The sequence below is a fragment of the Sphaeramia orbicularis genome, unplaced genomic scaffold (genome assembly GCF_902148855.1).
Source record: "Sphaeramia orbicularis unplaced genomic scaffold, fSphaOr1.1, whole genome shotgun sequence".
NCBI lineage: Eukaryota > Metazoa > Chordata > Actinopteri > Kurtiformes > Apogonidae > Sphaeramia > Sphaeramia orbicularis.
In genome coordinates, this window is record NW_021941637.1 from 42701 (window position 1) to 67500 (window position 24800).

General features: G+C 46.7%; 1 protein-coding gene across 3 annotated transcripts in view; it reads right to left on the reverse strand.

Annotated features, from left to right (window-relative positions):
- The window catches only part of LOC115416646 (uncharacterized), a 33618-nt gene that overhangs the window by 6146 nt on the left and 2672 nt on the right, over positions 1-24800 (reverse strand). Inside the window, exons 2-9 of one of the 3 annotated variants that reach the window (XM_030130489.1) lie at positions 11634-11671; positions 11135-11170; positions 10020-10116; positions 8490-8708; positions 6013-6153; positions 2804-2959; positions 1341-1537; positions 1127-1261 (exon numbers count right to left, since the gene is read on the reverse strand). In XM_030130489.1, the coding sequence (XP_029986349.1) occupies positions 1127-1261; positions 1341-1537; positions 2804-2959; positions 6013-6153; positions 8490-8708; positions 10020-10116; positions 11135-11170; positions 11634-11671 (1019 nt within the window). Of the gene's footprint in view, positions 1-1126; positions 1262-1340; positions 1538-2803; positions 2960-6012; positions 6154-8489; positions 8709-10010; positions 10117-11134; positions 11171-11633; positions 11672-24800 lie in introns of all 3 variants that reach the window. The other 2 variants (XM_030130488.1, XM_030130490.1) reach the window with 2 other exon arrangements.

Below are 24800 nucleotides of genomic sequence, written 5' to 3' on the forward strand. Positions count from 1 at the left end.
CACACTGGTACCAGTCCACACAACGGGTCACAGAACCGGAGGAACACACTGGAAGGGAAGAGTTGGCTGCAAAAAGGAAAGTACCTCAGTGTTGAATTATTAAAGAACCCGGTTCTGGATCCAGAGAACCTTCATGAAGACCGTTTCCTCCAGGATCAGATGGAGAACACTACAACTGCCAACAATGGAGTAGAGAACCACCCAGAACCCAGCTAGAACCACCAACAACCACCTAGGACTACCTAGGACTGCCTACAACCACCAAGAACCCCCCAGAACCATCTAAAATCCCCTAGTACCATCTAGAACCCACAGAGAACCTGTCTAGACCCACCGAGAACCACCCAGAACACCCTGGTACCACCTAGAACACCTGAGAACCCCCCAGAACTACCTAGAACCCATCGAGTACCACCGAGAACTACCAAGAACCACCTAGAACTACCTAAAACTGCTTAGAACACACCTAGTACCACCGAGAACTGACCTAAAACTAGGTGTGACCTGTATCCAATCTGTTAAAGACACCTGAACAGCACTAATCTGACCCGGACCACTTTTACTTGTGGTCCCATATCTGACCCGGACCACTTTCACATGTGGTCCTAAATCTGACCTGGACCACTTTCACATGTGGTCCCATATCTGACCCGGACCACTTTCACATGTGGTCCTAAATCTGACCTGGACCACTTTCACATGTGGTCCCATATCTGACCCGGACCACTTTCACATGTGGTCCCATATCTGACCCGGACCACTTTCACATGTGGTCCTAAATCTGACCTGGACCACTTTCACATGTGGTCCTAAATCTGACCTGGACCACTTTCACATGTGGTCCCATATCTGACCCGGACCACTTTCACATGTGGTCCCATATCTGACCCGGACCACTTTCACATGTGGTCCTAAATCTGACCTGGACCACTTTCACATGTGGTCCTAAATCTGACCTGGACCACTTTCACATGTGGTCCCATATCTGACCCGGACCACTTTCACATGTGGTCCGGGTCAGATAAAGGACAGGAGGTCAGAGTCTGTGTCGGCAGACGTCTGTGTCCTGGGTGACTCGGTTTGGTCAGAACCAGGCTCGGTTCTTTGGGCCTGAGGCGGGTCTTACCTGGTGGGCGTCGACCTGAGCGCCCCCCCACAGGTCGGCGAGGCGGGGGTGTGTGGGCGGGCCCAGGCTGTGGATGGTGCTGTTGGGCGTGGCCTGTAGGGAGTGGGAGGCACTGTGGAGCCGGTGTTCCAGAGACTGGAAGGACAAACGGGGTCAGAAACACAGGGGAGGAGCCAGAGGGGTGTGTGGGCGTGGCTGTGGGCGGGGCTCTGACCTGCTGTTGCTGTTGGTACTGCAGGAGCTGCTGCTGCTGGTAGTGGTGGAACTGCTGGAGCTGCTGGAGCTGCTGGAGCTGCTGGAGCTGACTGTGCTGCTGCAGGCTCAGCTGGGCCTGGTGCCCCTGCAGGTACCCGCCCACCGGAGACTCGTAGCCTTCGCCGGGCGTCGCCCCAGCCCCGCTGCCGCCGCCGCCTGGAACAGGTCAGATACAGTGTGTTAACGCCATCAAACGCAGCGCCCGCCGCTCCTGTCCAACAGGACAGAGGTTGGACCGCTTCGGTATCAGTCAGTGTCCCGTCCGTGACGGTGTTGATCCAATAAGAAACAAATTCAGAATCTGAAGTTCTGAGGACACGAAGGAGGACGGACACACGTTTGTCTGACATTACAAATATGAATATGAGGTACACGTTTAAATCTACATTCATACAAATACTTAAGTAGTAGATTTTGTTTTTGTCACTTGTCATTTTTTCACTATTTTACTCAATTTTTGTTTGGTTTTCTTTTTTTTTTTCAAAATTTTACTGACTTTTTATTTGGTTTTGTTCATTTTGTACATTTCATACATTTTATATTTGGTTTTGTTAATTGTTTTCAAAATTTTACTGAATTTTTATTTGGTTTCTTCATTTTGTACATTATTTCATACATTTTTAATTTGGTTTTCTTCATTTTTTCAAAATGTTATTGCATTTTTATTTGGTTTTGTACATTTTGTACATTATTACACAAACTTTTTTTGTTTCTTTCATTTTGTACATTATTTCATTAAATTTAATTTAATTTAGTTTTGTTCGTTTTGTTCATTATTTCATTTTTAAAAAATGTTTTTGTTCATTCTGTACATTATCTCATTAGTTTTTATTTGGTTTTGTTCATTTTGTACATTATTTCATTAATTTTATTTGATTTTGTTTTTTTTTTAATTTAGTTGAATTTTTGTTTGGTTTTGTTCTTTTTGTAATTTGAGTGAATTTTTGTTTGGTTTTGTTAATTTGTTCATTATTTCATTAACTTTTGTTTTTCGGTTTTCGTCATTACCTCTGCCGAGGAGGTTCATTTTCATCTGGGTTTGTTTGTCTGTTAACAAGATAACTCAAAAAGTTATGGACGGATTTGGATAAAGTTTTCAGGAAATGTTGGTCTGGAGGTCTGCGCTCTCCAAGTGCTTTTCTAGGTTTTTCAGTGTTTTGGTTTCACAGGTGTATATTTTCTGTCTTCCTTACTCATTAGTTTTGCGTTATGCTTCTGTCAACTGTGACATTTCCCCACAGTGGGATGAATACAGTCTACTCTTCTAAAATGTGTAAATAACATGGATTCTTCTTCTAACAGCGCCAGTAACAGTCCTTGGTGTGTCTTTGTGTGTGGGCGTGGACAGGCGCGTCAGTGGGCGTGGACAAGGAGCATCGGCGGGCGTGGACAGGAGCGTCAGTGGGCGGATCTGAGTCGAACCTGCAGCCATGATGTAGGAGCCTGCGGCCGGGGAGGCCACACCCGAGGGTTGGCTGGTGATGGGGTCCCAGGCGTCGGACGAGGACAGACAGTACAGACCCTGGGACACATAGGTATGAGGCCAGACGTCTGCAGAGGAGTGGTGGAGGACCTGGTCTGGACAGACAGAAGGACAGATGGACAGAGGGTCAAAGGGACGAGGCCTCAGAGGACAGGACTAACACAACCTGCCACGTCACATGGATCCAAGAAAACACACATTCATTAATTTGTTTCTTCTTTCATTCATCCTGTTCTGTTTTTCTCCTCAGTCTCAGGTTCATTAATGACCACGTTTACATCCACACTAATACACACAGTGTGTGTGTGTGTGTGTGTGTGTGTGTGTGTGTGTGGTTGATGAAGCCTGTTAATGAACACTGTCCTCATGTGACCCTCAGGTCTCACCGTCTGTTTACCACTGGAACTTGAACACATCACACCAGCCCTCAAATGGTTCTGGACGACGAGGCCAAGTGGTCACTAAGGCCGCTGAGGTCAGCTGGTCTGGGGTCAGCTGGTCTGGGGTCAGCTGGTCCATATCTTGCTCCTTTCTCGTCCTTTTGCTCTCTTTTTTCTTCTGATGTGCTCCTCAGCTGAAGTGTCGTGGAACCAGCTGAGGCTCCAAACACTGACCAGGATCAGTGTGTGTTTCCAGAAACTGTTTGTGTTCTATTCAGCCAACATTTGACCGTCTTCACTGTCATTTTTTGCCTCAGTTTGTGAGCGGTGTGTGCAGACCGTGGCTGAATCAGGTCATTTTGGTTCTGGTTCCTGTTGTGATGTTTCCACTGTGGGTTCGTCACTCAGATGTTTCCACTGGTGTCTGTGGCTGTGACGGCAGTGTGCTGCAGCTGCAGCTGTGTGTCCGTCCTCTAAAAGTCCTTTACAGCTGCTCACCACAGCAACTGACGGAGCTATTTTTAGATCCAACAGCCTCTGATTTTCCAAACATAAACCCCGGTTTCCAGCAGGGCCGGTCTGAGGTGGGTCCACACGGACCATAGAGGGTCTGAGGTGGGTCCACACGGACCACAGAGGGTCTGAGGTGGGTCCACACAGACCACCAAGCAGAGCCACTCAGACCCGATCAGCCATGCAGCTCCATGATTTAGGGAAGGAGCGGTGTTTGTTCAGCTGATGTGGAGGCGGTTACCGTGGAGGCGGTTACCGTGGCGTCCTCCATGTTTTCTCTGTATCTGCAGCTGAACTAATGGCAGCATTAGAGGATAATGTTACTAAAGGGGACTAAAGGGAGGATCATTAGCTAACCCTCTGCTGTCCAGGTGAGTATATTAAACACACTTTAACCCTCTGCTGTCCAGGTGAGTATATTAAACACACTTTAACCCTCTGCTGTCCAGGTGAGTATATTAAACACACTTTAACCCTCTGCTGTCCAGGTGAGTATATTAAACACACTTTAACCCTCTGCTGTCCAGGTGAGTATATTAAACACACTTTAACCCTCCGCTGTCCAGGTGAGTATATTAAACACACTTTAACCCTCCGCTGTCCAGGTGAGTATATTAAACACACTTTAACCCTCCGCTGTCCAGGTGAGTATATTAAACACACTTTAACCCTCCGCTGTCCAGGTGAGTATATTAAACACACTTTAACCCTCTGCTGTCCAGGTGAGTATATTAAACACACTTGGTCCCCTCTGCTGTCCAGGTGAGTATATTAAACACACTTTAACCCTCTGGTGTCCAGGTGAGTATATTAAACACACTTTAACCCTGTGGTGTCCAGGTGAGTATATTAAACACACTTTAACCCTCTGCTGTCCAGGTGAGTATATTAAACACACTTTAACCCTCTGCTGTCCAGGTGAGTATATTAAACACACTTTAACCCTGTGGTGTCCAGGTGAGTATATTAAACACACTTTAACCCTGTGGTGTCCAGGTGAGTATATTAAACACACTTTAACCCTCTGCTGTCCAGGTGAGTATATTAAACACACTTTAACCCTCTGCTGTCCAGGTGAGTATATTAAACACACTTTAACCCTCCGGTGTCCAGGTGAGTATATTAAACACACTTTAACCCTCTGCTGTCCAGGTGAGTATATTAAACACACTTTAACCCTCTGCTGTCCAGGTGAATATATTAAACACACTTTAACCCTCTGCTGTCCAGGTGAGTATATTAAACACACTTTAACCCTCTGCTGTCCAGGTGAGTATATTAAACACACTTGGTCCCCTCTGCTGTCCAGGTGAGTATATTAAACACACTTTAACCCTGTGGTGTCCAGGTGAGTATATTAAACACACTTTAACCCTGTGGTGTCCAGGTGAGTATATTAAACACACTTTAACCCTCTGCTGTCCAGGTGAGTATATTAAACACACTTGGTCCCCTCTGCTGTCCAGGTGAGTATATTAAACACACTTTAACCCTGTGGTGTCCAGGTGAGTATATTAAACACACTTTAACCCTGTGGTGTCCAGGTGAGTATATTAAACACACTAACCCTGTGGTGTCCAGGTGAGTATATTAAACACACTTTAACCCTCCGCTGTCCAGGTGAGTATATTAAACACACTTTAACCCTCTGCTGTCCAGGTGAGTATATTAAACACACTTTAACCCTCTGCTGTCCAGGTGAGTATATTAAACACACTTGGTCCCCTCTGCTGTCCAGGTGAGTATATTAAACACACTTTAACCCTGTGGTGTCCAGGTGAGTATATTAAACACACTTTAACCCTGTGGTGTCCAGGTGAGTATATTAAACACACTTTAACCCTGTGGTGTCCAGGTGAGTATATTAAACACACTTTAACCCTGTGGTGTCCAGGTGAGTATATTAAACACACTTTAACCCTGTGGTGTCCAGGTGAGTATATTAAACACACTTTAACCCTGTGGTGTCCAGGTGAGTATATTAAACACACTTTAACCCTGTGGTGTCCAGGTGAGTATATTAAACACACTTTAACCCTGTGGTGTCCAGGTGAGTATATTAAACACACTTTAACCCTGTGGTGTCCAGGTGAGTATATTAAACACACTTTAACCCTGTGGTGTCCAGGTGAGTATATTAAACACACTTGGTCCCCTCAGACCCCTGTGGTTTTTCTAGGTGTTTGTGGTTGTGTGGTGCGTTCAGGTGTGTTGAACCCCGGTCCGTTCGGGTTAGTCGGGTTCAGATCTCATACCTCTGCTGGTGATGCTCTCCTGGTTGACCTCGCTGAGGTGGGCCACGCTGCCATGGGCGGAGCCGGCGCCCAGACTCTCCCCGTCCATGGAGTTCCATCCGAACAGAGTGGCCTCTGAGATGGCGAACTGCTGCATGATCCCTGAAAACACAGCACAGGGACTGACTTAGACCGGGTTTAGAACAGGTTTAGAACGGGTTTAAACCAGGTTTAGAACAGGTTTAGAACAGGTTTAGAATGGGTTTAGACCGGGTTTAAACCGGGTTTAGAACAGGTTTCGACCGGGTTTAGAACAGGTTTAGAACGACTTTAGACCGGGTTTAGAACAGGTTTAGAACGGGTTTAAACCAGGTTTAAACCGGGTTTAGAACAGGTTTAGAGCGGGTTTAGAACAGGTTTAGAACAAGTTTAGAGCGGGTTTAAACTGGGTTTAGAACAGGTTTAGACCGGGTTTAGAACAAGTTTCGACCGGGTTTAGAACAGGTTTAGAATGACTTTAGACCGGGTTTAAACTGGGTTTAGAACAGGTTTAGACCGGGTTTAGAACAGGTTTCGACCGGGTTTAGAACAGGTTTAGAATGACTTTAGACCGGGTTTAAACCGGGTTTAGAACAGGTTTAGAACGGGTTTAGAACAGGTTTAGAACAGGTTTAGACCAGGTTTAAACCGGGTTTAGAACAGGTTTAGAACGACTTTAGACTGGGTTTAAACCGGGTTTAGAACAGGTTTAGAACGGGTTTAGAATGAGTTTAGACCGGGTTTAAACCGGGTTTAGAACAGGTTTAGAGCGGGTTTAGAACAGGTTTAGAATGATTTTAGAGCGGGTTTAAACTAGGTTTAGAACAGGTTTAGACCAGGTTTAGAACAGGTTTCGACCGGGTTTAGAACTGGTTTAGAATGAGTTTAGACCGGGTTTAAACCGGGTTTAGAACAGGTTTAGAGCGGGTTTAGAACAGGTTTAGAGCGGGTTTAGAACAGGTTTAGAATGAGTTTAGAGCGGGTTTAAACTGGGTTTAGAACAAGTTTAGACCGGGTTTAGAACAGGTTCAGTAGGTTCATACATTCATGGGTTCGTACGTTCGTAGGTTCATACATTCATGAGTTCGTACGTTCGTAGGTTCATACATTCATGGGTTCGTATGTTCGTGGGTTCGTACGTTCGTAGGTTCATACATTCATGGGTTCGTACGTTCCTATGTTCGTGGGTTCGTACGTTCGTAGGTTCATACATTCATGGGTTCGTATGTTCGTGGGTTCGTACGTTCGTAGGTTCATACATTCATGGGTTCGTATGTTCGTGGGTTCGTACGTTCGTAGGTTCATACATTCATGGGTTCGTATGTTCGTGGGTTCGTACGTTCGTACATTCATGGGTTCGTATGTTCGTTGGTTCGTACGTTCGTAGGTTCATACATTCATGGGTTCGTACATTCGTGGGTTTGTACATTCGCAGGTTCATACATTCATGGGTTTGTACGTTCGTATGTTCGTGGGTTCGTACGTTCGTAGGTTCGTACATTCATGGGTTCGTACATTCGTATGTTCGTACGTTCGCAGGTTCGTACGTTCGCAGGTTTGTGGGTTCATACATTCGCAGGTTCGTATGTTCGTACATTCATGGGTTCGTACATTCGCAGGTTTGTACATTCATGGGTTCGTACATTCACAGGTTTGTCGGTGCATACATTCGCAGTTTCGTTCGTTCGCAGGTTCGTACATTCATGGGTTTGTATGTTCGTGGGTTCGTACGTTCGCAGGTTTGTGGGTTCGTATGTTCGTAGGTTCGTGGGTTCGTACGTTCGCAGGTTCATACATTCATGGGTTCGTATGTTCGTGGGTTCGTAGGTTCGTACGTCCACAGGTTCGTGGGTTCGTATGTTCACAGGTTTGAGGGTTCGTACATTTGTAGGTTCGTACATTCGTAGGTTTGTACATTTATGGGTTCGTACGTTCGTAGGTTTGTACATTCATGGGTTCGTATGTTCGTAGGTTTGTACATTCATGGGTTCGTACGTTCGTAGGTTTGTACATTCATGGGTTCGTACGTTCGTAGGTTTGTACATTCATGGGTTCGTATGTTCGTAGGTTTGTACATTCATGGGTTCGTACATTCGTAGGTTTGTACATTCATGGGTTCGTACGTTCGTAGGTTTGTACATTCATGGGTTCGTACGTTCGTAGGTTTGTACATTCATGGGTTCGTACGTTCGTAGGTTTGTACATTCATGGGTTCGTACGTTCGTAGGTTTGTACATTCATGGGTTCGTACGTTCGTAGGTTTGTACATTCATGGGTTCGTACGTTCGTAGGTTTGTACATTCATGGGTTCGTACGTTCGTAGGTTTGTACATTCATGGGTTCGTACGTTCGTAGGTTTGTACATTCATGGGTTCGTACGTTCGTAGGTTTGTACATTCATGGGTTCGTACTTTTGTGGGTTCGTATGTTTGTGGGTTCTTGGGTTGGTGGAATCTCACCTGCGGCGAAGCGCGCCTCCTTCTCGCCGTCGCTCAGGTCGCTGTAGGCGTCGTTCTCCATCCTCCTCTCCTTCTCCCTCTGCAGGTTGCTAAGCCCCGCCCCTCCCATGGGCCCCGCTGACGGCTTGCCCCAGCTCTGCCACTCGATCATGTGAGCGACGCGGCCCTGGGCCATGGCGGTGGGTTTGGTCACCTTATCCTTCATGGAGCGGGTCACGCCTACAGCGGGTACGTAGACACACACACGCACGCACATACACACACATACACACACACACACACACACACTGTCAACACCTTCTGACCTCCATGCTGACCGCTGTCGGGATCAGATGGCAGCGTGACCACAGGTGGACATGAGTGTGTGATGGAGGCGGAGCTGTGGATGCAGTGGGTGGAGCTGTGGGTGCAGTGGGCGGAGTTGTGGATGCAGTGGGCGGAGCTGTGGATGCAGTGGGTGGAGTTGTGGATGCACTGGGCGGGGCCATGGATGCTGATGATGACCTGTGGATGGCTGATGAGTCTGTAGATGAATGAGGCTGTGATTGGACGGTTTCATGTATGAACCCTTTAAAGGCCAGTGTGTCTGCGTCAAACACACAGCAGACACAACAGAACCAGACCACACTGGACTGAAACAGTACGAAGCACACAGAAGCACCACACTGCACCAGGTGGACTCTGTTTCCCAGCATGCCTGTGGACATGTGTGAGGTAAAGTAAGGAAGTGCACTTACTTTAGTGTCTTTGAACTCAAAGATCTGAACGACTCCATCAATGACTCCTCCAATGTGTCTGTCATTGACGTCTGCTGTTGGAATTAATGGTGGGAGGGGGGGGGGGGGGCCATGTTGGTTCCAAGCTCCGCCTCCTCCGGCTCCAGACTGAAGTCGACTGTTAAGCTCCAGCCCTTAAAGGCTGGAGGTGGTTCTGTGTTTGTGCAGTGTGTCACATGGACGTTTGACCCGAAGAAGCAGATCCAGAACCAGAACTGGAGAGCAGGGGGGGCAAACATACGGCCCACAGACCCAAAGGGGGGCAAACATACGACCCACAGACCCAAAGGGGGGCAAACATACGGCCCACAGACCCAAAGGGGGGCAAACATACGACCCACAGACCCAAAGGGGGGCAAACATACGACCCACAGACCCAAAGGGGGGCAAACATACGGCCCACAGACCCAAAGGGGGGCAAACATACGACCCACAGACCCAAAGGGGGGCAAACATACGACCCACAGACCCAAAGGGGGGCAAACATACGACCCACAGACCCAAAGGGGGGCAAACATACAGCCCACAGACCCAAAGGGGGGCAAACATACGACCCATGCACCCCCCCCTCCCTTTGTTTCTGCTTCACTTCAACACCAAACGACCATGTGATGTTGACTGGAACAAACCAAGAAATACCACTGACTGGGGACGACGCAGCTGGAGCCTGGACAGACCTGGACCTGGACCTGGACCTGGAGCCAACATGGGGGCGGTTTTACCATGTAGCAGCACAGACACACACCTGACACACCTGACAGAGAGGACTTAGCCAGGGCGCCGATCCCATAGGTGTTGGTGGACTTCCTCTTCAGACGAGGCAGGATGGACGTGGTGTCTTCCATGGACAACTGAGGACACACAGACACGACAGACGGACGGAACAGAAGACACAGACGACAGAGGAGGACAGAAGAAAACAGGTGAAACCAGAGTGGTACAGAAAACACACTTACAACACTTCCACAGACTCCCACTGGACAAAATGAAGGACCAAATATGGACATCCTTCCTCTGGTTCTGGAGGCGGGGCCAATAGTTCCAAACATTCAACGTACCACCGTCTGAACCCATTCCTTTGTATTTGTGCTGATCTACCAACTGCAGCTCTAAGGTGACCAGATATGGTTCTGTACATGTGTGGACAGTGTCAGTTCTACAGGGACTGAATCGACCGTCACTAGACAAAAAAACCCAAAAACAATAGTTTGACAAATTAAAACTGAATCAAACCCACTGGTTCAGCAACTCAAACTGAGGGGACACGAATTCATGGATGCGTCCAACAAAACAGAAAAATAATGAAAAGATGAATAAAAATAGAGTAAAATAATGAAAAAATGAACAAAGTAAATAATGAAAAAATGAACAAAAACTGAGTAAAATAATAAAAAAATGAAGAAAAACAAAGTAAAATAAAAAACTAAAAAAAACCATCATCTGGTCCAGTCTATTTCCTGTATCAGTGTCATTTCTGTTTAAATTCTGTTTTCTTTGGTCTGTGTTTGGATCCATTTACATCTGATCCAACTGTTCTGTTGGGTTTTCAGCTGTAGTCCATATGGAACCACTAGAACTACAATGATGGAGGTTCACATGGAACCACTAGAACTACAATGATGGAGGTTCACATGGAACCACTAGAACTACAATGATGGAGGTTCGAAGGGAGGGGATCGTTAGTCCAAATGTGGTTCTGTGGGTTGGACTGGAGTTGTTCTCTTCAACCTGCTGGTGTTGACTTTAGTTTGTCAGCTTAGGTCATGTGATCATTAGTGTCATTTACTCTGGGGGGGGGTTGGGGGTCGATGATGGACAAAGGGGTAGTGACACCAAGCAATAGAAGGAGAATTAAACAGAGACACTTACATTGATTCCTTCCCAGGAAAACTCTGCACGGCCATGCTGGGGGGGGGGGGGGGGGGGGGGGGGGGAGAAGAGGGGGGGGGGGGCAGGGGGGGGGTCACATATAACCATTCTGTATAACCACATAAACATAATAACCAAATACTTATAATAACAACAACAATATCTATGTATGTTTATTTAATGATCATATTGATAGTATTTGGCGAGTACATATTATACAGAGGGCTGTTTTCATTTGACTTGTGTTTAATACTGTTTATATGTGTGTGTGTGTGTGTGTGTGTATATATATATTGATATAATTGATATAATTGATAGAGATGTTGCTGTTTGTGTGTGTGATCGTCCTGAACAGGTCATGTGACAGCTGCAGACATGATGTGTCCACAGATTTATGTGGTTCTATCCTGGTCCGGTTCCTGACCCTGGTCCGTTTGACCTCTGACAGAAGAACCTGAAGCTGATTGGATCCTGATGGAACACATTAAAGACACTTTACCTGATCTCCATCTTTGCGCACCGGCACCGCATCGGCCGCTAAAAAAACCAGAAGAAAACAAACAGATTAGTTGGAGGTCCTCAGGTTGAAGGAGGACAGTGGATGGACGGTGCTCTTTGACTTCATATTTCTTGGGTTTCGTTTCATGGACGTATGGATCGATTCGGCGCTCGCTGCCAGGCCCCGCCCCCACTGAAGGGAGCACAGCTGATCGACAGCCGAGCCTAAAAATAGCTCAGCCTTCAGCGCAGACTTAAGCTTTCCCTCCAAATCAATATCAGTAAACCCCTCAGAGGCCTGGGGGGGGTGGGGGGGGTACAGTTCATCTGCTCTGAAGAACACACGTCTGTATCCTGTAAGTCTGTCCTATATTTGGGTTTAGTTTAGTTTAGTTCAGTCCAATCTGATCTGAAACAGGTCGGACCGGTCCAATCAGAACAGTGGAAACAGTCACATGACCAGAAAACGTTTACATCTGCAAAAACAAATGTCAACAGCAGGAACAAACTGAAATGTCTGAATAAACCAGGGTCATGTGACCAATATTCAGCCTGTTTAGGATTTATACATGTGCATTCTGTTGTACAGACAGAACATTCAAGAACACGCAACATTTAAGAACACACAGAACATTTAAGAACACAGAATATTTAAGAACACTTGGAACATTTAAGAACACAGAACATTTAAGAACATAGAATATTTAAGAACATAGAACATTTAAGAACACACAGAACATATAAGAACACAGAATATTTAAGAACACTTGGAACATTTAAGAACACAGAACATTTAAGAACATAGAATATTTAAGAACATAGAACATTTAAGAACACACAGAACATATAAGAACACAGAATATTTAAGAACACTTGGAACATTTAAGAACACAGAACATTTAAGAACATAGAATATTTAAGAACATAGAACATTTAAGAACACACAGAACATATAAGAACACAGAATATTTAAGAACACTTGGAACATTTAAGAACACAGAACATTTAAGAACATAGAATATTTAAGAACATAGAACATTTAAGAACACACAGAACATATAAGAACACAGAATATTTAAGAACACTTGGAACATTTAAGAACACAGAACATTTAAGAACATAGAATATTTAAGAACATAGAACATTTAAGAACACACAGAACATATAAGAACACAAAATATTTAAGAACACTTGGAACATTTAAGAACACAGAACATTTAAGAACATAGAATATTTAAGAACATAGAACATTTAAGAACACACAGAACATATAAGAACATAGAATATTTAAGAACACTTGGAACATTTAAGAACACAGAACATTTAAGAACATAGAATATTTAAGAACATAGAACATTTAAGAACACACAGAACATATAAGAACACAGAATATTTAAGAACACTTGGAACATTTAAGAACACAGAACATTTAAGAACATAGAATATTTAAGAACATAGAACATTTAAGAACACACAGAACATATAAGAACACAGAATATTTAAGAACACTTGGAACATTTAAGAACATAGAACATTTAAGAACATAGAATATTTAAGAACACACAGAACATTTAAGAACATAGAACATTTAAGAACATAGAATATTTAAGAACATAGAACATTTAAGAACACACAGAACATTTAAGAACACAGAACATTTAAGAACATAGAACATTTAAGAACATAGAATATTTAAGAACACACAGAACATTTAAGAACATAGAACATTTAAGAACATAGAATATTTAAGAACATAGAACATTTAAGAACACAGAACATTTAAGAACACACAGAACATTTAAGAACACAGAACATTTAAGAACATAGAACATTTAAGAACATAGAATATTTAAGAACACACAGAACATTTAAGAACATAGAACATTTAAGAACATAGAATATTTAAGAACATAGAACATTTAAGAACACACAGAACATATAAGAACACAGAATATTTAAGAACACTTGGAACATTTAAGAACACAGAACATTTAAGAACATAGAATATTTAAGAACATAGAACATTTAAGAACACACAGAACATATAAGAACACAGAATATTTAAGAACACTTGGAACATTTAAGAACATAGAACATTTAAGAACATAGAATATTTAAGAACACACAGAACATTTAAGAACATAGAACATTTAAGAACATAGAATATTTAAGAACATAGAACATTTAAGAACACACAGAACATTTAAGAACACAGAACATTTAAGAACATAGAACATTTAAGAACATAGAATATTTAAGAACACACAGAACATTTAAGAACATAGAACATTTAAGAACATAGAATATTTAAGAACATAGAACATTTAAGAACACACAGAACATTTAAGAACACACAGAACATTTAAGAACACAGAACATTTAAGAACATAGAATATTTAAGAACATAGAACATTTAAGAACACACAGAACATTTAAGAACACAGAACATTTAAGAACACTAAGGGTGGGTTGGTCTTAGCTCAGGGGTCGTATGTTTGACATGTGTGGTAGGTGGTGTCAGTAAACTCCCTTAGACCTGTTCACAGTAAACCCTGAGTTTAATCTCACAGGTGTTGAGTCCGTTCATTTAGCAGGACTACACCGTCATGGGTCCCAGGTGGACTACACCGTCATGGGTCCCAGGTGGACTACACCGTCATGGGTCCCAGGTGGACTACACCGTCATGGGTCCCAGGTGGACTACACCGTCATGGGTCCCAGGTGGACTACACCGTCATGAGTCCCAGGTGGACTAAGCCTAACCCTACAGAGGCTCATGCTGGTTCTTCTCTTCAGGTCCAACTGGACTGAACCGGACTGTGGAACCATCTGTGAAGACACTGACCTTTGAGCTAAAGGTCACTGGTGTTTGAACCACCAACCCCTGTTCTTGTCCATGACCTTCAGTACTTGACAGGATGTATGTGGACCAGGTAAAGTGGACAGAACTGCACACAGAACCTGCAGAAGCTCATCTAGAACTGTTCCTGGTCTGAATGAACCACATGAGGCTTTGGTTTGGAGACGTTCAGACACAAAAACAGAAAATGAAAATCAGGAAAAAGGCTCCAAGAAAAACAGGAAGTGACCAGGGGTTGAAGACTGTCCGAGCTCCGCCTCCTCCTGAAGTCTGTCCCTATTTGACCTTTGACCAGTGTTTGTTCGTCCAGGACGTACAGGGTTAACAGCTGTAGAGCTCAAAGGTCAGAGGTCATCTGTCTCATTCTACTGTTCTTCATTCCTTCTAATATGTGACCATTTACCTGCAGTCAGGACTCAGGGCTTAAAGGGTTCATATGTGAACCCTTTTGTTCTTTAAGGCGTGTTCTGCTGCCGACCTGAGGAGGAGGAGTTAAAGTCACCTGACAGAACGTCCATGGGAAACGGAGGCGTTACCATGACGACCAGGAAACACTATGGAGGGACTGATGAAAACCAGAGGACGAAGACGAGGACAGAAAAGACAGCAGCACACACACACACACACACACACACACACACACACACACACACACACCATCCATCCTGTATTCATCTCTGTTTTATTTTTTCATCTTCTGCCTTTTCTGTTTCAGTCTGTTTCAGTCTGTTTCAGTCTGTTTCAGTGCTCTTTTCTGTTTCAGTCTGTTTCAGTCTGTTTCAGTGCTCTTTTCTGTTTCAGTCTGTTTCAGTCTGTTTCAGTCTGTTTCAGTGCTCTTTTCTGTTTCAGTCTGTTTCAGTCTGTTTCAGTCTGTTTCAGTGCTCTTTTCTGTTTCAGTCTGTTTCAGTCTGTTTCAGTGCTCTTTTCTGTTTCAGTCTGTTTCAGTCTGTTTCAGTGCTCTTTTCTGTTTCAGTCTGTTTCAGTGCTCTTTTCTGTTTCAGTCTGTTTCAGTGCTCTTTTCTGTTTCAGTCTGTTTCAGTCTGTTTCAGTGCTCTTTTCTGTTTCAGTCTGTTTCAGTCTGTTTCAGTGCTCTTTTCTGTTTCAGTCTGTTTCAGTGCTCTTTTCTGTTTCAGTCTGTTTCAGTGCTCTTTTCTGTTTCAGTCTGTTTCAGTCTGTTTCAGTGCTCTTTTCTGTTTCAGTCTGTTTCAGTCTGTTTCAGTGCTCTTTTCTGTTTCAGTCTGTTTCAGTCTGTTTCAGTGCTCTTTTCTGTTTCAGTCTGTTTCAGTGCTCTTTTCTGTTTCAGTCTGTTTCAGTCTGTTTCAGTCTGTTTCAGTGCTCTTTTCTGTTTCAGTCTGTTTCAGTCTGTTTCAGTCTGTTTCAGTGCTCTTTTCTGTTTCAGTCTGTTTCAGTCTGTTTCAGTCTGTTTCAGTCTGTTTCAGTGCTCTTTTCTGTTTCAGTCTGTTTCAGTCTGTTTCAGTCTGTTTCAGTGCTCTTTTCTGTTTCAGTCTGTTTCAGTCTGTTTCAGTGCTCTTTTCTGTTTCAGTCTGTTTCAGTCTGTTTCAGTGCTCTTTTCTGTTTCAGTCTGTTTCAGTGCTCTTTTCTGTTTCAGTCTGTTTCAGTCTGTTTCAGTCTGTTTCAGTGCTCTTTTCTGTTTCAGTCTGTTTCAGTGCTCTTTTCTGTTTCAGTCTGTTTCAGTCTGTTTCAGTCTGTTTCAGTGCTCTTTTCTGTTTCAGTCTGTTTCAGTCTGTTTCAGTCTGTTTCAGTGCTCTTTTCTGTTTCAGTCTGTTTCAGTCTGTTTCAGTGCTCTTTTCTGTTTCAGTCTGTTTCAGTCTGTTTCAGTGCTCTTTTCTGTTTCAGTCTGTTTCAGTCTGTTTCAGTTCTCTTTTCTGTTTCAGTCTGTTTCAGTCTGTTTCAGTGCTCTTTTCTGTTTCAGTCTGTTTCAGTGCTCTTTTCTGTTTCAGTCTGTTTCAGTCTGTTTCAGTCTGTTTCAGTGCTCTTTTCTGTTTCAGTCTGTTTCAGTGCTCTTTTCTGTTTCAGTCTGTTTCAGTCTGTTTCAGTCTGTTTCAGTGCTCTTTTCTGTTTCAGTCTGTTTCAGTCTGTTTCAGTGCTCTTTTCTGTTTCAGTCTGTTTCAGTCTGTTTCAGTGCTCTTTTCTGTTTCAGTCTGTTTCAGTGCTCTTTTCTGTTTCAGTCTGTTTCAGTCTGTTTCAGTCTGTTTCAGTGCTCTTTTCTGTTTCAGTCTGTTTCAGTCTGTTTCAGTCTGTTTCAGTGCTCTTTTCTGTTTCAGTCTGTTTCAGTCTGTTTCAGTCTGTTTCAGTGCTCTTTTCTGTTTCAGTCTGTTTCAGTCTGTTTCAGTGCTCTTTTCTGTTTCAGTCTGTTTCAGTCTGTTTCAGTCTGTTTCAGTGCTCTTTTCTGTTTCAGTCTGTTTCAGTCTGTTTCAGTCTGTTTCAGTGCTCTTTTCTGTTTCAGTCTGTTTCAGTCTGTTTCAGTGCTCTTTTCTGTTTCAGTCTGTTTCAGTCTGTTTCAGTGCTCTTTTCTGTTTCAGTCTGTTTCAGTCTGTTTCAGTGCTCTTTTCTGTTTCAGTCTGTTTCAGTCTGTTTCAGTCTGTTTCAGTGCTCTTTTCTGTTTCAGTCTGTTTCAGTCTGTTTCAGTCTGTTTCAGTGCTCTTCATTGCAGTTGAATCCAGGTCATCTCTCAGTTGGAGCTCACACTGACTCACTCATGTTGTTTAGAGTCAGATTCTCCGTTAGTCAGCGACACACAAACACCATCCATCATCCATCCACTGGATCCAGCAGTCAAGGGGTCAATGGTGGGGTCACGGTGGGGTCACGGTGGGGTCACCTGAGGTCCCACAGACTCAGACAGAAAACATGGCAGCTGTGGTGATGCTGGTGTTTGGTTGAATTTTTTTTACATCTGGAGTAAACCCAGTTGTGCCGTCCATCTGTATGAACAGACCATGGATCAAACAGAAGAAAGGAGACGGTCCCTGAACGCATCATTTTAGACCATTTAATAATGAGTCTGTCATTCAACAGTCACCCACTGAGTTCAACAGACGGTTCTGTCTGGAATAATGAATATGAACACAGACTGGAGCTGAGCTTTGGGTTTGATCTGAGGTTTCAGGTTCTGACTGTGGTTCTGAACTCTGATCCCAGACCGGACAGATGTGGACTCTAAACTGAACCTTGGGCTCCTGTTTCCGTTCGGGGCCTGGGTCCATGTGTGTAAAAATCCCGGGGCAGGACTCGGCTGGATCCCGTTACAGATGACCGCACATCGGACATGAGCGGCGTTCTCCAACCGCCGTTTATTTGTGGAAACGGACCAAACCCAGAGGCTGCTCTTCATCCTCATCCTCATCCTTTGTGACAGATGAAACCAAACAGAAGTTTCGCTTTCACGCCCACAGGTCACTTTACTTCTCACATGACGCAAATATTGACAAACGGTCGCGAATCGACTTCACACTGAAGATCCAACGTACGGAACAGACAGGATGTAAACCAACGACGTCTGTGTGAACGCCATCCAGCATCTGAGCCCCTAACCCAGGGGGGAGGGGGGGGGGGGGGCAAACATACAGCCCCTGGGCCAAAACCCACCAAAGGGTCCAGCCCCACCCACCAAAGGGTCCAGCCCCGCCCACCAAAGGGTCCAGCCCCGCCCACCAAAGAGTCCAATCCCACCCACCAAAGGGTCCAGCCCCGCCCACCAAAGGGTCCAATCCCACCCACCAAAGGGTCCAGCCCCGCCCACCAAAGGGTCCAGCCCCGCCCACCAAAGAGTCCAATCCCACCCACCAAAGGGTCCAGCCCCGCCCACCAAAGGGTCCAGCCCCGCCCACCAAAGAGTCCAATCCCACCCACCAAAGGGTCCAGCCCCGCCCACCAAAGGGTCCAGCCCCGCCCACCAAAGGGTCCAGCCCCACCCACCAAAGGGTCCAGCCCCGCCCACCAAAGAGTCCAATCCCACCCACCAAAGGGTCCAGCCCCGCCCACCAAAGGGTCCAGCCCCGCCCACCAAAGAGTCCAATCCCACCCACCAAAGGGTCCAGCCCCGCCCACCAAAGGGTCCAGCCCCACCCACCAAAGAGTCCAATCCCACCCACCAAAGGGTCCAATCCCACCCACCAAAGGGTCCAATCCCACCCACCAAAAAGTCCAATCCCACCCACCAAAGAGTCCAATCCCACCCACCAAAGGGTCCAGCCCCGCCCACCAAAGGGTCCAGCCCCGCCCACCAAAGAGTCCAATCCCACCCACCAAAGGGTCCAGCCCCACCCACCAAAGAGTCCAATCCCACCCAGCAAAGGGTCCAGTCTCACCCACCAAAAAATCCAATCCCACCCACCAAAGGGTCCAATCCCACCCACCAAAAAGTCCAATCCCACCCACCAAAGGGTCCAGCCCCGCCCACCAAAGGGTCCAGCCCCACCCACCAAAGAGTCCAATCCCACCCAGCAAAGGGTCCAGTCTCACCCACCAAAAAATCCAATCCCACCCACCAAAGGGTCCAATCCCCCACCAAAGGGTCCAATCCCACCCACCAAAAAGTCCAATCCACCCACCAAAGAGTCCAATCCCACCCACCAAAGGGTCCAGCCCCGCCCACCAAAGGGTCCAGCCCCGCCCACCAAAGAGTCCAATCCCACCCACCAAAGGGTCCAGCCCCACCCACCAAAGAGTCCAATCCCACCCAGCAAAGGGTCCAGTCTCACCCACCAAAAAATCCAATCCCACCCACCAAAGGGTCCAATCCCACCCACCAAAAAGTCCAATCCCACCCACCAAAGGGTCCAGCCCCGCCCACCAAAGGGTCCAGCCCCACCCACCAAAGAGTCCAATCCCACCCACCAAAGGGTCCAGTCTCACCCACCAAAGAGTCCAATCCCACCCACCAAAGGGTCCAATCCCACCCACCAAAGAGTCCAATCCCACCCACCAAAGAGTCCAATTCCACCCACCAAAGGGTCCAATTCCACCCACCAAAGAGTCCAATTCCACCCACCAAAGAGTCCAATTCCACCCACCAAAAAGTCCAATCCCACCCACCAAAGGGTCCAATTCCACCCACCAAAAAGTCCAATCCCACCCACCAAAGGGTCCAGTCTCACCCACCAAAGAGTCCAATCCCACCCACCAAAGGGTCCAGTCTCACCCACCAAAGAGTCCAATCCCACCCACCAAAGAGTCCAATTCCACCCACCAAAGAGTCCAATTCCACCCACCAAAGGGTCCAGTCTCACCCACCAAAAAATCCAATCCCACCCACCAAAGGGTCCAATCCCACCCACCAAAGGGTCCAATCCCACCCACCAAAAAGTCCAATCCCACCCACCAAAGAGTCCAATCCCACCCACCAAAGGGTCCAGCCCCGCCCACCAAAGGGTCCAGCCCCGCCCACCAAAGAGTCCAATCCCACCCACCAAAGGGTCCAGCCCCACCCACCAAAGAGTCCAATCCCACCCAGCAAAGGGTCCAGTCTCACCCACCAAAAAATCCAATCCCACCCACCAAAGGGTCCAATCCCACCCACCAAAAAGTCCAATCCCACCCACCAAAGGGTCCAGCCCCGCCCACCAAAGGGTCCAGCCCCACCCACCAAAGAGTCCAATCCCACCCAGCAAAGGGTCCAGTCTCACCCACCAAAAAATCCAATCCCACCCACCAAAGGGTCCAATCCCACCCACCAAAGGGTCCAATCCCACCCACCAAAAAGTCCAATCCCACCCACCAAAGAGTCCAATCCCACCCACCAAAGGGTCCAGCCCCGCCCACCAAAGGGTCCAGCCCCGCCCACCAAAGAGTCCAATCCCACCCACCAAAGGGTCCAGCCCCACCCACCAAAGAGTCCAATCCCACCCAGCAAAGGGTCCAGTCTCACCCACCAAAAAATCCAATCCCACCCACCAAAGGGTCCAATCCCACCCACCAAAAAGTCCAATCCCACCCACCAAAGGGTCCAGCCCCGCCCACCAAAGGGTCCAGCCCCACCCACCAAAGAGTCCAATCCCACCCACCAAAGGGTCCAGTCTCACCCACCAAAGAGTCCAATCCCACCCACCAAAGGGTCCAATCCCACCCACCAAAGAGTCCAATCCCACCCACCAAAGAGTCCAATTCCACCCACCAAAGGGTCCAATTCCACCCACCAAAGAGTCCAATTCCACCCACCAAAGAGTCCAATTCCACCCACCAAAAAGTCCAATCCCACCCACCAAAGGGTCCAATTCCACCCACCAAAAAGTCCAATCCCACCCACCAAAGGGTCCAGTCTCACCCACCAAAGAGTCCAATCCCACCCACCAAAGGGTCCAGTCTCACCCACCAAAGAGTCCAATCCCACCCACCAAAGAGTCCAATTCCACCCACCAAAGAGTCCAATTCCACCCACCAAAGGGTCCAGTCTCACCCACCAAAGAGTCCAGTCCCACCCACCAAAGGGTCCAGTCTCACCCACCAAAGAGTCCAATCCCACCCACCAAAGAGTCCAATTCCACCCACCAAAGGGTCCAGTCTCACCCACCAAAGAGTCCAGTCCCACCCACCAAAGGGTCCAGTCTCACCCACCAAAGAGTCCAATCCCACCCACCAAAGAGTCCAATTCCACCCACCAAAGAGTCCAATCCCACCCACCAAAGGGTCCAGTCTCACCCACCAAAGAGTCCAATCCCACCCACCAAAGAGTCCAATTCCACCCACCAAAAAGTCCAATCCCACCCACCAAAGGGTCCAGTCTCACCCACCAAAAAGTCCAATCCCACCCACCAAAGAGTCCAATTCCACCCACCAAAAAGTCCAATCCCACCCACCAAAGGGTCCAATTCCACCCACCAAAAAGTCCAATCCCACCCACCAAAGGGTCCAGTCTCACCCACCAAAGAGTCCAATCCCACCCACCAAAGGGTCCAGTCTCACCCACCAAAGAGTCCAATCCCACCCACCAAAGAGTCCAATTCCACCCACCAAAGAGTCCAATTCCACCCACCAAAGGGTCCAGTCTCACCCACCAAAGAGTCCAGTCCCACCCACCAAAGGGTCCAGTCTCACCCACCAAAGAGTCCAATCCCACCCACCAAAGAGTCCAATTCCACCCACCAAAGGGTCCAGTCTCACCCACCAAAGAGTCCAGTCCCACCCACCAAAGGGTCCAGTCTCACCCACCAAAGAGTCCAATCCCACCCACCAAAGAGTCCAATTCCACCCACCAAAGAGTCCAATCCCACCCACCAAAGGGTCCAGTCTCACCCACCAAAGAGTCCAATCCCACCCACCAAAGAGTCCAATTCCACCCACCAAAAAGTCCAATCCCACCCACCAAAGGGTCCAGTCTCACCCACCAAAAAGTCCAATCCCACCCACCAAAGGGTCCAATCCCACCCACCAAAGGATCCAGCCCCACCCACCAAAGAGTCCAATCCCACCCACCAAAGGGTCCAGCCCCACCCACCAAAGAGTCCAATCCCACCCACCAAAGGGTCCAGTCTCACCCACCAAAGAGTCCAATCCCACCCACCAAAGGGTCCAGTCTCACCCACCAAAAAGTCCAATCCCACCCACCAAAGAGTCCAATCCCACCCACCAAAGAGTCCAATTCCACCCACCAAAGGGTCCAATTCCACCCACCAAAGAGTCCAATCCCACCCACCAAAGAGTCCAATCCCACCCACCAAAGAGTCCAATTCCACCCACCAAAGGGTCCAATTCCACCCACCAAAGAGTCCAATCCCACCCACCAAAGAGTCCAATCCCACCCACCAAAGAGTCCAATTCCACCCACCAAAGGGTCCAATTCCACCCACCAAAGGGTCCAATTCCACCCACCAAAGAGTCCAATCCCACCCACCAAAGAGTCCAATCCCGCCCACCAAAGAGTCCAATTCCACCCACCAAAAAGTCCAATCCCACCCACCAAAGGGTCCAATTCCACCCACCAAAAAATCCAATTCCACCCACCAAAGAGTCCAATCCCACCCACCAAAGGGTCCAGCCCCACCCACCAAAGAGTCCAATCCCACCCACCAAAGGGTCCAGTCTCACCCACCAAAGAGTCCAATCCCACCCACCAAAGAGTCCAATCCCACCCACCAAAGAGTCCAGTCTCACCCACCAAAAAGTCCAATCCCACCCACCAAAGGGTCCAATCCCACCCACCAAAAAGTCCAATCCCACCCACCAAAGGGTCCAATCCCACCCACCAAAGAGTCCAATCCCACCCACCAAAGAGTCCAATCCCACCCACCAAAGAGTCCAATCCCACCCACCAAAGGGTCCAGCCCCACCCACCAAAGAGTCCAATCCCACCCACCAAAGGGTCCAGTCTCACCCACCAAAGGGTCCAGTCTCACCCACCAAAAAGTCCAATCCCACCCACCAAAGGGTCCAGTCTCACCCACCAAAGAGTCCAATCCCACCCACCAAAGAGTCCAATCCCACCCACCAAAGGGTCCAATCCCACCCACCAAAGGGTCCAGTCTCACCCACCAAAAAGTCCAATCCCACCCACCAAAGAGTCCAATCCCACCCACCAAAGAGTCCAATCCCACCCACCAAAGAGTCCAATCCCACCCACCAAAGGGTCCAGTCTCACCCACCAAAAAGTCCAATCCCACCCACCAAAGAGTCCAATCCCACCCACCAAAAAGTCCAATCCCACCCACCAAAGAGTCCAATCCCACCCACCAAAGAGTCCAATCCCACCCACCAAAGAGTCCAATCCCACCCACCAAAAAGTCCAATCCCACCCACCAAAGGGTCCAATCCCACCCACCAAAAAGTCCAATCCCACCCACCAAAGGGTCCAATCCCACCCACCAAAAAGTCCAATCCCACCCACCAAAGGGTCCAATCCCACCCACCAAAAAGTCCAATCCCACCCACCAAAGGGTCCAGCCCTGCCCACACTCTCATCCTTCATTGGGTCCCATCAGTAAAATACCATCTTAACATAATAACGTATAAATGATGACAACGACAAGTGTTTGTTTTCGTGCGAAAAAGTAAAATTATACAAAAATGTTTCTATTTCCAAACTCTCCTTTAAATAAATGTAAAGAACCGGAACTGTCTTCATTTAAATCTGTGGAACAGTTCCAGTATTCTGTTCATAGTTCCACTGTATCTGTACACGTAGAAATAATAAACAGGCTGAAGGTTGGTCACATGACCCTGCTTTATATTAACACAGTTTGTGTTTGTTGTGTAGTTTGTACAGGTCTGTTTGTGTTTGTTGTGTAGTTCGTACAGGTCTGTTTGTTTGTTGTGTAGTTTGTACAGGTCTGTTTGTTTGTTGTGTAGTTCGTACAGGTCTGTTTGTTTGTTGTGTAGTTTGTACAGGTCTGTTTGTTTGTTGTGTAGTTCGTACAGGTCTGTTTGTTTGTTGTGTGGTTCGTACAGGTCTGTTTGTTTGTTGTGTGGTTCGTACAGGTCTGTTTGTGTTTGTTGTGTAGTTCGTACAGGTCTGTTTGTTTGTTGTGTAGTTTGTACAGGTCTGTTTGTGTTTGTTGTGTAGTTTGTACAGGTCTTTTTGTGTTTGTTGTGTAGTTTGTACAGGTCTGTTTGTGTTTGTTGTGTAGTTTGTACAGGTCTGTTTGTGTTTGTTGTGTAGTTCGTACAGGTCTGTTTGTTTGTTGTGTAGTTTGTACAGGTCTGTTTGTTTGTTGTGTAGTTCGTACAGGTCTGTTTGTTTGTTGTGTAGTTCGTACAGGTCTGTTTGTGTTTGTTGTGTAGTTTGTACAGGTCTGTTTGTTTGTTGTGTAGTTCGTACAGGTCTGTTTGTTTGTTGTGTAGTTCGTACAGGTCTGTTTGTTTGTTGTGTAGTTCGTACAGGTCTGTTTGTTTGTTGTGTAGTTCGTACAGGTCTGTTTGTGTTTGTTGTGTAGTTCGTACAGGTCTGTTTGTTTGTTGTGTAGTTCGTACAGGTCTGTTTGTTTGTTGTGTAGTTTGTACAGGTCTGTTTGTGTTTGTTGTGTAGTTCGTACAGGTCTGTTTGTTTGTTGTGTAGTTTGTACAGGTCTGTTTGTGTTTGTTGTGTAGTTTGTACAGGTCTGTTTGTGGATGTGAACAGTTCCTTCTTCCATCTGAACAGAACCAATCAGGTTAAATGAGGGTTAAACCGAACCGACAAACAGGAAATGGAAATGTGTGTGAAGATGAAGACCAGGTCTGAGGTCTGTTCATGAGGGGCTTTAGGACCTGGACCTGGACTGAACTGATCCTGGACTGAACCCAAAGGGACCCATGCAGCAGAATCACAGACCAGCTTTTCTACTGGACGGAACAGCAGAGGCTCCTGATTGGACG